The 13,720-nt window shown below is 40.0% G+C and overlaps 1 protein-coding gene across 4 annotated transcripts in view; it reads left to right on the top strand.

The window, feature by feature from the left end:
* The window catches only part of LOC145988830 (uncharacterized), a 197,324-nt gene that overhangs the window by 118,530 nt on the left and 65,074 nt on the right, over positions 1-13,720 (top strand). For 3 of the 4 annotated variants that reach the window (XM_083124045.1, XM_083124048.1, XM_083124046.1), the window contains one exon: positions 11,231-11,350. In XM_083124045.1, coding sequence (XP_082980171.1) covers positions 11,231-11,350 — 120 coding nt within the window. Of the gene's footprint in view, positions 1-10,928; positions 10,991-11,230; positions 11,351-13,720 lie in introns of those variants that run through there. The other variant, XM_083124047.1, reaches the window with a different exon arrangement.

The raw sequence follows: 13,720 nt of genomic DNA on the forward strand, positions 1-13,720 counted from the left end.
CATGTCAAGTACCTCTGTAGGATTACATGATCCCGTGAGAATTGGTTCGAGTTTCCCTATTACTGTTCCGGCTGGAATAGTAAGTTGGCTATACCCCATATTAACTATTGGAACTGAGTATACTTGGTTTGGTATTACTAGTAGGCGAGGAACTAAACACCTATATTTAGAGTAAACTCCATCACTAATTTCAAGAATATTTTCAGAGTTCATGGCAATATCGGTGGAAGGGTTTTGATATCTAATAGCAATGAATGTGTGTTGCCGTGAGGGCAAACGAGTGTCTGTTGCTACGATGGCACAGAATTTTGACTCTTTCTTCTTCTTTACTGAAGGCTCTGAAACGCAACAAGACGTAGAAGGGAAAGTCTTTTCAAGGCTTGAATTTATAAACTCAAGTGGAGCTCTGTCTGTATTCTCGGGTAATGTTGATGCAACAGGCGGTTTATAAAACGTTGTAAAAGAAGCATTCTTTCCATCTGGCGTTAAAGTTCCTGTTGAGTCGTGAGTTATGGTCTTCGTCTGACTTTGTTGACACAAAGTGGATGCTCTTGAGGTTGAAGGCAAGTTGTTATTAGTAACAGCTGCGGTTTGCGGCGTGGTGGGGGGAGGGGATATCCGGCGATTCAAGAAGGAGGAGGGGGAAGGCTCTGGTTCTTGCGGTTTCCCAGTATCCTGCCTTATCAAATCTTCGTCGCCAGACTTCCTGATCGGCGTTCTATCAATCGCCCTTTTGTTCCGATTTTGCTGGGCCTTTGACTTTACATATTTTGCCTTCCTACTCTCTCTACAAATCTTTTCCAAGCCCTCGCGTCCCACTGACTGTAATAAAACCTCATACATATATTCGCCTAACCCAAGATATGGGTCTTCAAGCTGGATTAAAGGTCCATAGGATGAAAGGAAAGGGTTATCACCCTGTCCTGGTGTCGAACTCGGCACTGGTTGATTTCTCAAATCACTACGTTTAGTCTTTTTGAAAGAGTTAATAAGATACGGGAATCCTAGCGATTCACCATGTACAGTGGCGTGCATAACTGCGCGTGGGTCACCACTAGCTGCTGGTGACGTCAATTTCACGATGCATTCAGAATTAAAAAAAGAATTAGGTGCCTTGAGGCAAATTTCAAAGGGATTTACCCATTTAACATGTTTGTCCAAAAATTGGCTCCTAGCAAAACCATGGGGAGTTTATCCCGATTCCTCTGGTTACGGCGCATAATTACAAAATTTACCCATAATTTTACCTTATTCACTATAATAAATAACCGGCATACAGGCAAGTTCTGTGATTCTAGACCCAGTATGGTACTGATGCTAACATATCCAATGGCTTTGCGGTTCACATTATAACCTGGAGGTAATAAACAAGCGTCTAATATGCTTACCTGAGATCCTGTATCTAAAAGACCAAGAAACTGTCGTCTAAACAAATTGACAGGAAGATGGGGACGTATATAGTCCGTTTCAACATGGGGACCCAGTGGCGGATCTGACCTAAAATGTTGCAGGGGATTAACATGCGTTGTTTTAGGTGCGAGACGACCCCTAGGCGTGTTGCGCCTCGCCCTTAAGCGTTTGGGTTAGGAGAAGGGGTAGTACGTTCAATACTTTGCCGTCTAGCTGGAAATTCTCTAGCTGGACTTCTATCAAGACGTGCAGGAGATTGACGTCTATTGCCATATGTTTGGTTATTTCTATCAGTATTATCAAATGCAACCCTGCGATTTCTTTGCTGCTCCTCATTTCGGTAGGGAGGGCGGCCACGAGAAATACCTGGATTTCTCTGCCTTTGTCGGCATTCTCGGGCCCAATGCCCAGATTTGCCACACGAAAAACAGTTAGTATTAGCTATATTTGGAGGATTGCGATGTTGAGAATTACGGGAAGAAAAGTGAGAGGACTGCCCTCTCGTAGAGTGCATAGTTCGTCGGGAATCAGTTGGATTATACTGTCCAGGAAATTGATTCTGTGCTTGAGTCACGTAAGAACGTGCCCTCTCGTTGGTTCTGTTCCCACTGAACCTTGGGTTCGAGTCCCTCCTGGGTTCACCAAAATCTCGGGACCTATTCCCTCTATAATATTGTGCATTTTGAGTGGATCTATTAGCGTAGTACCTATTACCTGCACTATGAGGTGCTCGCGTTGGTGGGGTATCGAACTTAGGTGCTTGTACCTTTGTTTCTTGTCTTTGTTTGGCTAACGCCCTATTTGTAAGAGAAGCCTGCTTTTTGGCTCTCTCTACTATTCTCATATTTGCTAAAAGTTCGTCAAGGTCCTTAGGCTGCATGGGAACTAAACGTTCCACTTGTTCTTCGCGTAACCCACGATAAATATAGTTCATCTTGGATTCATCATTCATGTGTGGGTCAGCTCTATTACAAAGCTTTAAAATACTATAGAAATATTGCTCTGTTGTCTCTACGTCATCTTTCTTTCTAGCGTTTAATTCTAATAGGGCGTCACCTTCAGGGTAAATGGAGGAGAAGGCTTTCTCCAATTCTGTCTTTAAAGCTGAAAAAGAATTAAAAGCTTCCAACCTTTCGCAATGCAATTCCCAATAATCCGACGCCGCGTTCTTCAAATAGGCCGGGAGATACTTAATCTTATCCTGTTCTGACCAACCTAATATAGACGCTACTCGTTCATAAGTCTGCAAAAATTGTTTGATGTTTTCGCCTCGTCCTCCAGAAAAGGTATCTGGATGTACTGAGGGAACTCTACTGTTCCTACACCCTGCGGAAGGGTTAGAATCCTCTGTATCATTAGGCATGTTAGTTTCTGGACTTGCAACTTCTTCCGAATTATAGAAAACCGTAGGATCTTCTTCCTTGATAGGTTCTAAATGTAAATGGTCACCAAATTGGTCGTCAAGGGGGTCTCTACATTCGGGTCTAAGGCAGGGAATTCGCGCTTGTCGTCTAGCTTGTAACCTTAATCTTTCACTCCTACGCAAATCTTCCATTTACTAACACACATAGTAACATGCATTGCATACACAACTACAGGTTAGGATATTAAAGGAAATACATAGTAATAAAAAGAAATCATGTAATTAGTAACGTGGTACTTATCGGTGTAAGGGTACACAGTAACAAAACCAGTGTGTAGGGTATTGTCCTATATAGGGTGTGGCCTATGAAACAGGTGACGACATGTATATATATATATATTAATCTCTAAACACAGATTTGAATTTCGATAGCAGTTTGAAAAGTTGCCCCGGATAGTTAAAATAGCAGTTTTGAAGAGATGCCCGTTAAATTTCAATAGCAGTTTGAAGAAATGCCCCGCACCTCCACCATTAAATCTGTCACGTCCTAGGGTGAGACAGAGGCACACAGGGGCGTACCTGTGTGGTGGGGATCGTCGGCCGGTCACTCTACTCTACCTAGCTTATCCATATACGGAGTTCACGGGAAGAGTAGGAGACATACCTTCCTCTGATATAAGTTGTAGGCCCTGAAACAAAATCTACCTAGGGAGAGTATAGGGTGATCACTGCCAGAGAGGACTCCGTTTGCAATTTAGAATAAAAAGAAAAAAAAAAGAATTGTCCAAATTTCCGGAGGTGACAGTAGCTACTGTAATTGTAGGGGTCGACCTCTTTGGCGTAGCAGTTAGCACAGCGCTCTTCGACGCCAGGGTTACCGGGCTGGGCATCAGGGACGGCGCTACAGGGGGCTAGGGGGCCTCAGCCCCCCAAACCAGCCTCAGCCCCCCCCCTGTAGCCCCCAACATTTTTGTAGTATGGTAGACGTTGACCGAAAACTTAAAATGTTTAAGTTTACTTTTTCCATTATTAAAATTCCATTGAGGCAAGTACAATGTTCAAGTACATTTTCTAGTTCGGTTAGATCGCAAAGTTACTTTTAATACGATGTGTTCTAAAATCAAGGGGAGGGGGTATATGCAGATATGCCTGGATAGCAGTGGCTACCATTTGATACTACGTAATGGGCCAATCATGAGTGCCAGCCAAACTTTCTACGAAATCTGTTACCTGTCTCGTAGGTGGACGACGTATTCAGTGGCTGTGAGATTGTTCTTTAATTGTTGGCATATACAGATAAACGTGCACTTTAGTAGGCTCCATAAATCGTATTGCTATATTTCTGAATAAATCTAACAGATGTGTAAAATATATATATATATTTTTTTTTAAGTAGGACAACGTTCAATATCTAAAGAGCCGTCAATGTTCTTTTCTGTTTGTTAGTTCCTCATTCGAGTACCGACAATGGTATGAGTGTTGTCGATGTTCTCTCATTGTTCTCATCGTTATATCTATCCTTATCGTTGCAAATATTCAAGAGGGAGAAATAGGACGTTAAGAAATCAAAGTGAGTACACAAAGTAACTAATTCTTAAATGTTAAGAATTGGAAATATTAAAATTGGACCTCCCCGCTCTGGTTATCTTGCACCAATATTGCTGCCTTGAAATTAAGGGGTCCCGGGTTCGATCCCCGGTGGAGGCACATATCATTAAGTGGCTCGGATTCCACTATAAGCTGTAGCGCTCGTCCCAATTAGCTTCTGTGTAAATAGTGGTTATTAATACAAATACATCAAGTAAACATTTTTGCATACTATGCAAAAATCAGCACGCTTGTGCATATTTCATTCTTCGCAGGCCTAGGCCTACATGCTAATTAATTATTATTTGTGATGTAAGAAAATAATTTCTGCTACCGTCAAAGTGGCCAAATTTGATTCCGTGCAGAAGAATCATCTTTGAAGCACATCTCATAAAACTATTGATCCAATTCTGATCAATATTCAGAGCATAATATATTCTGAAATAAAATTATAATCTTCAGCAGCCACTTCTCTAACCAAAATGCCCAGTGCAAGAGTTGCAACTAGTACATATATTGATTGATTTTATGTCAATATATTTGTCTCGTAGTGGAGGTGGATTTGTAGTGAAAATATTTTTGTTCCTTGAGAGTGGTACGTCCTAAGCGGACGATATTTCTCACATCCTCCCCATTTTTAGCCCTAAGTTCTGAATTCCAGTCGTTGAACAAGAAAATTAAGATATTTCATCATAGAAGGGAAAATGGTATCATTAATACAGTTTCACTCAAGGGTGTTTTCGCTTATTTGATGCCTACTTTATTAAATTAGTGCTACTTTTCTGAAGCATGAAAAGCTACAATCTTTATGCGATCCTACTCTTGTGATTTGGACAGTTTAGAGTCATGGCACACTATGAGGCAGAATGCAAGCAAAAATAATGACCTTCAGCAGCTGCTTGCAATGATCGAAACATTCAAAATTTCCTTTTACGAACTTTAAAAGCTTTGTGTTATTGAAATGTTCATATCCCCATCAACGGTTGCTTGCGACAAACCTTCGAAATCTAATTGGTGACGAGAAGTTAGGTGTTCTATCTGTTCTGCCCTTTGAAGAGCTTGCAAAATCTTTGGATTTAGAAAAAGTTGTGGCTGCTCATAAAAATAGACTATCTTATCGTAGTTTCTTGCTGTGGCTCATTTTCTCATTTTAGCTACAAGTTAGTCACACTGTTTACAAAGAAATAGTGTTACGTGTAGTATTTATACGAATATCCAGCAAGTTGATAATGTAATGAGTGTAGTTTCTATGGTGTTTTGTAGTCTTCCCATGAATAGTGAGAGACTGATATTATTCCACTCAATTATTACTTAGGAAAAGAAACAATATAATTATTGCATTTTATTTGACTTAACAGATTCGTGCCTAAAAGTACTTTTGTATATGATGGAACAAAATGCAACATCTCATTGATTTATCTTGAGTTCTGATTGTAAAGTATGCAAGCGGTAAAATTATACCCTAAAAGTATGAAGTAAGTGCATTTTAGTCGGTATTTAGTTACCCCCGAGAATTTCACAGGAAATATTAATGAGAGTTGTATTAGTATTAAGATTATAATTATAAACCCTAATTTATCTTTTTATAGAAAAATATCGAGAAATCTGTAGCCCCCCACTTATTTCAGGCTGGCGCGCAGTCACTGCTGGGCATGGGTGTTTTTTGTCTCCCTTCATCAATTTCATCATATTATTACTGATCCTCATCGACGCGATTAGCCAAGAGTGGCACAAAAACGACGCTAAATACAAAAAATCAAACTATAATTTTAGGCTGACTGATTTTCAGAGAAAGGTGAGGAATCCTCCCCCCTCCCTGCCGATGATCATCGAGAAGGGGTTAAACAATTCCTACATAATGAGTATTTATGTTGTGTGGCATATTTTTATCTACCAAAGGAAAATGAGCTATCCACACACCCTTTACATCCCTTCCCCCATTTTTTTTTCAGGAAAGCTCAGTGTATGGTCGATTTGCTATATTACCCTAATACCGCTGTAAAACAAACTTTTACCCCACCCACTCGACGGAAAATGCGGATCACTGAAGCCAATAGCCTATATTATCAGTGTTAGACGTCAAGTAATGACCGCTATTTACTCCGTGATAATTGACGGCTTAATGTTACTTTCAAACTTCTTAGACAGAAGGAGATCATTTAATTCTAGACTTGTTCGTCCTTTTCGACATCAAAATGAAGATCACGCCCCCTCCCCTTTCCTCTTCATTTCACCCATGAGATTAGATGACCTCCATCTGCAAAGAGACCATAAAATCGTGTGCGTTTACAATTCACGTGAATATCGGAGCGATTGACAGGGGAGTTGATGGTTCTTGAAACATGGAGTGCTCGAAATGGAGTGTGGTAGAAATACCACAGCTTTGAGAACTAATAACATGCGAACGTGTTAAACCGCGACAATTGGACCACAACACTCCTCCTCAAGCAGTATTATTGCCTCTCTGTGATCGGTTGCCTTTGTTATACATTTACAAACGATGCCGGCTTCCACAACAACAAAAAGTACATATAGACAATAAGCTGCGCGGCTTTTTTTTTTTCACCCATCAAAGCATGGCAATTTTAACACAGAAAACAATATGCATCCCGTTAAGCAGCAAAAATGACAGCCTCCTCTATGCAATTTCTACACGTGCCGGAGCCCAGAGTTGAAATACTCATGGAGCCACGTAATTTATTTATTTTGAACAATTCCAAAATTATGAAATATGAACAATTTGTGAATTTCCTGAGCTTGGCTATGCAAGGTTTTTCATTTCAACTTTGACAGAACTGGACCGTCACTTTCTGCCTTTCTCCTTCCGTGACAGAAATAGTGCTTCATTATTACAGTTGGCAACACTAGTTACTAGCTAGCCAATGAACATGCACTGCATAAAAGAAGCAACCACTTCGTCATGCTATATTGCCACATTACTGTCCCTGGCGAACGGTGTGAACCGCGAGCTGGAGCGCTATTCAATTGTTTTCAATGATGTTTGCGCTAGTGTGTCCAGGAATGGAATGACAATATGGCAACAATGGCGAAGGTTGGCGAGCAGCGTAGAACACGTGATGCTAAAAGAGGGAGACGAAACGAAAATTGGTATGTGCGCAACGGCAAAGATATGTGTGATGCACTCTATCCAGGAGCGTAACTTGGGGCAGCAGAACATGATTCTTAGGTTCCAGGAGTTTAAAAAATACCAGTAAATTTTAGGAAGGCGAGTGCCCCACTTGCCCCATCAAGTTACGTCTATGGTGCTACCCCCCAAGATTTGTGTCGTAAGAAATGTTTGTAGTTACGACAGGCGCGGTTGGCCCTATAGCGCACAGGATCAGTGAACCCCCACTTATACGGCATTTACCTTGAGAATGGACAATAAACAATGTCTTTACCTTTTCACAATTTTTCGCTAAAATTTCTACACAAGAAGTCATGTATTTGTGTCCGTAACACGGCAAATTCTTTTGCTGAGAAAGAGAAACCGCGAGTCGGCCGCCCTCGTGCAGACCCTCACCTGAACCCCTCAGGAGAGCTCCTGCCATTGTGAAGGTTCGGGCGGCAGGCAGAAGCTCGGGGTAGCTATATGAGCAAAATACATGGAAGAGGATACTGAGGAACCTCGATCTCCAACCAACGGTCATGCGCAGTTCGTGTTCTCTCAGAAGCCACAGCAGAAGCCAGAAGGCACCGTCCTCGCTGCAAGCGAGACCCAGCTGGTTCCCCCCTTCCAGTGTTGCCCTGTGAGGATCAAGTTTGAAGCGCATTCGTTACATATTCAATCTTCTCTGTTGAATAATTTTTGTGCCGAACTTCTTGGCATAAATGTAAAATTGGGCAGAGAAGGATGAGTAGAAATGAAAGAAAGCTGGAAATAGACGCGATGAATTAAAATAAAAGAAATACATTACTAAAATAATTCGAACATGTATTCAGACTTTTTCCTTAAAGATGGAAACACTTCGGATATGTGAAAGTAAAAGAATGCCGCGATCTTAGACAAGAAAGGAAGACGTGACAAACCCTGTCGGTGTCAATATTTCAAGTTTGTAAGTTTCCGAAGTGCTTTCATAGTTATTGCAAAGTATTGATGCTCCGAAGGATGAACTATGTTCCGTCATTTGATGCAGTGTAGGTGTTGCCGTCTGCGCAGGTAAGAAATGACCGCTAAAATGCATACAATTAACGGAAACAAATTGTCTCGTCTGTTGAAAGAAAATTAGAGATAAAGCGGTGCTGGTCGAGCTACTCCAAATTTGAGAAAAGAAAATAAAAGCTGTAGCGTTTCAATGATAGGGTCACAAGTGTCTGGTACGCACATGCCATTGGTTGCCATTTCCCTTTAATAATTGTAGAACCATCATTGTGATTATTCGTTTTATAATTGCAGGCATGGACTTCCGAAGGGAAAAATGGGTCACACCCGCCTGGAAAATTAATATCAACGTAAAACTATTTATTATCCACATTGTAATTTCATTTCAGTCACAGTAATTTATGATAATTATTATGAAACTCTGCTATGAAACCTCATTCTATGAAATAATTATGTACCAATCTTTTAAGCCCCCCGATCCCTTTGTTTCGCGAAGAAAGTATTTGCGGAAACTGAATATGTGTCATATGACTTCGGTGAACCCCCAGGAAAATAATGCACGAGCCGCGGCTGAGTTACGACCATTCCATTGATATAAAATTTAATAGTTGTACTACTGTTAATGATAATAATAAAAATTATAATAAAGCAATAATAATCTATTATTTTCTTCATTATTATTATATCCTTGGGGAGAGACTTCTACTCAGTCAACAAGATGAGTGAAAATCCAGCACAACTGTTGGTCTTTATTTCACATTTAATTCACTTGATTAAATGTATAGACAGTGTTGTATCTGAGAAATTTCCAGTGGGGAAATTTGCAGTAACGTTTCTTCAAGAATTAGGATATTACATAAATTGTACCCCCCCTCCCACCTCAAGTACCAGGGATTCCCCTCAACTCTTTCAAATGACCACCCTGTGTATATTTTGTTATTAACTTTTATACGTCTAGTTCAAGAAAATATATAAGAGTTAGGGAAACTTTTACTCGTAGTCACATAAAAATCACATTTTCTGGAATTTTGAAAATTCACAGAATCTATTATTTCTTGCATACAGTTTTCAGGCTAACTCATTTTGTCTTTTGTTTACACTGCAGGAAGCTAATCAATCTTTACTTTTAAAATGTCAAGTGAACGACGATAATGGGGGGGGGGGGGGGGGTTGACCAACCACTGGAACCTGTCCCAAATCACGATGCCCATGACTCCACCTATGAACATTTACACAAAGCATCCCCTCATCTGTCTTGCTGTCACATGCCCCAAGTCAAGAAAATGTCGCCTCACCACTACCAAGGATGTAAACAAGGTTTGGTTATCTAAGACTGAAGTGCTGTTTTGAAGCAACAACAAATACTGCATGCAGTGGGGGGGGGGGCATGGTTCATTAGGGTTGAAGGGGGAGGAGGATATGACTCCAGTATTTAGATTTTTTAAGGGTGCTAAATTTCTCAACATTATTATTTTTACAAGAGGATACATTACACATAAACTACATTCTGTGTGATGTAAGGGGCGACCTTCTGGTAAAGCAGCCAAAGCCAACCTCACTTCCACCTAATACATCCCGGTAATGCAGGCCAATGAGGTTCTGGCTCCTGAACCAGACCAGGATAATCGTTTGTGTTGTCTTGTGTTTGTTCTGTGTGCTGAGTGCCCCTTTACAGCCTCAGCTTTTAACCTAGGAAAGGTGATTTTAGTCCTTGGAGACCGTATAGTTTAACTTCTTGCTAAGCAATGAATGAATGAATGAATTACACTATATAGCCAAAAGTCACCAGATACCCAGTGCTGTTCATTCCAAAGACACCAGCCAGGTAACTAATACGATGTAGGACCTCCATTTGCTACTATTTCACCATTTACTCTTCGGGGCAGGTTTTCCACTAAGTTCTGGTATATTGCTGGTGGAATTTTTTCCATTCGTCCTGTAGCCTCGTGAATAGTTCATGGGTGGTTTTCGGTCAAGTGGGTTTGGCATGCAACCCATGCTCCAGTTCATCCCAAAGATGTTCTGATATTCAAGTTGGGGCTTTGAGCGGTCCAGCCAAGCACATCCACCTGATTGTCCTCAAACCACAATTCAATTGACCCTGCTTTATGAGGAGGGGCATTGTCGTGCTGATAGAGAAAGGGGCCATTCCAAACTGTTGCCACAGTGTGGGCAGCATGCTATTGTCTAAAATGTCTTCATAAACACCACTGTTCATGTTGACATTGACCCAAGCCCAAACCAGGAAAAACAGCCCCAGACCATGACACTGCCACCACGTTCACTTGGGTGTCTGGTGACTTTTGGCTACATAGTGGTTTTAATTATTGGGTAAGGAAGTTTTATATTTTATTGTTAGGGGCCCGGGCATATCCTCAATTTTGCTTTAGTTAAGGGACATATCCCCATATTGTGTTATGGGCAAAAATAGCCTATGTGCTGATGTGCCGATACTAAAATTAAAATAATAATAATAAATAATTTCCGTGTATTCTGCTACCTGTTTGGGGAAAATGTAATACACACAGGTAAGAATGATAATCCCACATGGGGAATGGTTGACTGCTTCTTTTTCAGTAGTCGGTGAAACATTTACCACATTTCATTCTTAAAAAAAAGGGTCAAAGAGGTTTATACTCCTAATGAACTCACCCTTTATGGGCACTCCACTGATATTATGTATGACTAGTCTACTTTGTCTCTTTAAATTTCCCTCTATTTTATTACCTGATCTTGAATTACATTCTAAAACAAAATATTTGTTTTAGCATTCGTACACATTCTTTGGATCGTCAAACTGAGGGTTACGAGTCCCGCCAGCACTCTCGAGGGTTGACTCCAGATGATCGATCTCTGGTTCTATCCAAGGAGACTAAACGACGCTGTGAGTAAGTACCCCATCATCTTTGATGATATACATTTAGTTCTAAGAATACAAGGCATGGGAATTTTGGAATAATAATTGTTGTTTAGTCATGTAAAAATTACAGGTCTAATATGGTTTGGCCTCTGTGGATACAGTGATCATGAAGGTTATGTTTTGACATACCAGAAACAGCAATGCTAACTTTGATACTTCGTAAAGTGTGTCAGAGGTATAGAATGAAATGAATATTAGTACGTTTGTGAATAAGTTTGATTAAAAGTTAAAGTGTAACAGGAAGTTTTATTTAAAATGGATGTTAAAAACGATGTAAGTCAATCCAACTTTCCTGTTTATCACAGAAATTGAAAACTGCACTTCACAGAGAGGCAACTTGATGGTTAGAAAGTGTTATGCTTGCATAAAGACATTACTCAGACTACTTTGTGACATCGGAAGTTAAATCATCTCCTTCTGCCTTTTATTGAGACAAAGGGGTAATTCATCAAGTCCTTTGTATTTCATTACATGCAATTATACACATGAAAAACTTCAAAACTTGACTGAATCAGCAAATTAAGAAACTACAACTCCTCATATATATTGTATATGACATTATTATGTTACTCATTTGAACTTCATGTTGTCTCCAACTACTGTTGAATAGTACAAAATAACACAGTAAATGTTACTATTAAAGTGGTGTTTATTATTGCTGCGATATTTTGTCCCCGTTTCTCAGGATTTTTTTAATCTTACACTACAAAGTAAGCTTGAAACAGCACAGGGAAACTGGGACAAAACATCGCAACAAGAATAAAAAACACTTTAATAGTAACATTTACTGTATTATTTTGTAATAAGGAGTTGTAAATTCAAATAGTTGCAAAGATTGTTGCAAAATTTCATTGTGCATTAATTGCATTTGACAGACAGGGATGCATTTGAATTACTAATTACACTGTTCTACACACATTTTTTTACAGAAATTAAAGCACTCATTCTAAGGAGGCTGAACACGGAAATTGCATTAAAAAAGTTCCATTGGCTCTTGTTTTGGCATAACAGAAGGGTGGTGAGGGGCATATTCAAGTGACACAAGTGATATGGCGACACTGTTGAGGGTCTGACCTGACATGTCGCATTCCAATATATAAGGCCATCCTTTGATGTATCAGATACTCGCAACATTGGCCAGCTTGCATTCAGTTGTGCAGTGTCTCAGAAATATTGTTAGATTTCATATATATGCAGCAACATGGCAACACTGGTGACTGTTTGGCAACATAGCAAGCCCAACAGCATCACTCCATTCACTATTGTGACATGTCATGTATTCAGGAAAGTTTTTCACCACCTTTGGCTGCTTGCGAACCCCACAAGATAACACAAGTTGAATTAAATGACCTAATCATGGACTAAGGACTTTCCAAAAATAAAGCCAAAATGTTAGCCTTACGTCTGTAACAATGGAATCACCTGGCAGATGATGTGAAGGTACTACTTGCTACAGACCAAGAATTTCTTCCATTTTCAAAACATAAGGGAACCTGACTCTTTGCCATGAAAAAGGCTTCTTGCATCGATGGATAGATCACATAAGACTGAGGACTGGAGATTTTTTATGGATTCCTCCAACTTTTCTCTTAAAGTAGTTATGCTGCATAATGGTAATGTTATACCTTCAATTCCTGTTGTCCATGCAGTTGGAAACTTATGAAAACATGGAAGAAATTCTTCGGTGATGGTGCATTTCAACAAGTCTGTCATAGTTTTCTGGGGAACAGGAGAGCAGAGAACTATGAACAACTCGTGGAGAATCTTCTGATGCTTACAAGAAGATTGAGTGGGAATTTAATATTCATAGTATTGCTTAGTGCTTCGCTATTAGTAATTTTTACTGTTCAAGGAATATATTCCAATAAGGAAAAGGTACTTTCTCCTGTACAACTGAACTGCAAAACATTCTTGTCGAGGATTCAGTAACCATATATTTCATGGCTGCTTGCTGGACATTTTCTCTGGAGGGGACCAGCTGAGTTTAAAGTGGAGGAAACGTGGAGTGGTGCTTTTCCTCGGTTAAGAGTATTCTCATAAAGCATCACCAGCACTAGGATAATTTGAATAGGTACTTAATGGAATGTCCTTCACAGCACCTCTCATCTGCGTTTTCACGCTATAGTTTCAAAATTTGAATAGTATTTAAGTCTTTCTAGATATCTTGGGGGGGGGAGGTAAGTGTCCCCTGGCTCCCTTCTGAGGGCGCCCTTCATATATTTATCAAGCTATGCCCACATTGCTTATCATTAATTGTTATATGACATGAAATATGCTTATCTTGAAAATAAGAGCCAATGCTTTGCTTATGGGTAAAACGAATTGTGCCGTTACTTCA

Source organism: Lepisma saccharinum, chromosome 6, assembly GCF_977018435.1.
Source record: "Lepisma saccharinum chromosome 6, izLepSacc3.1, whole genome shotgun sequence".
Classification (NCBI taxonomy): Eukaryota; Metazoa; Arthropoda; class Insecta; order Zygentoma; family Lepismatidae; genus Lepisma; species Lepisma saccharinum.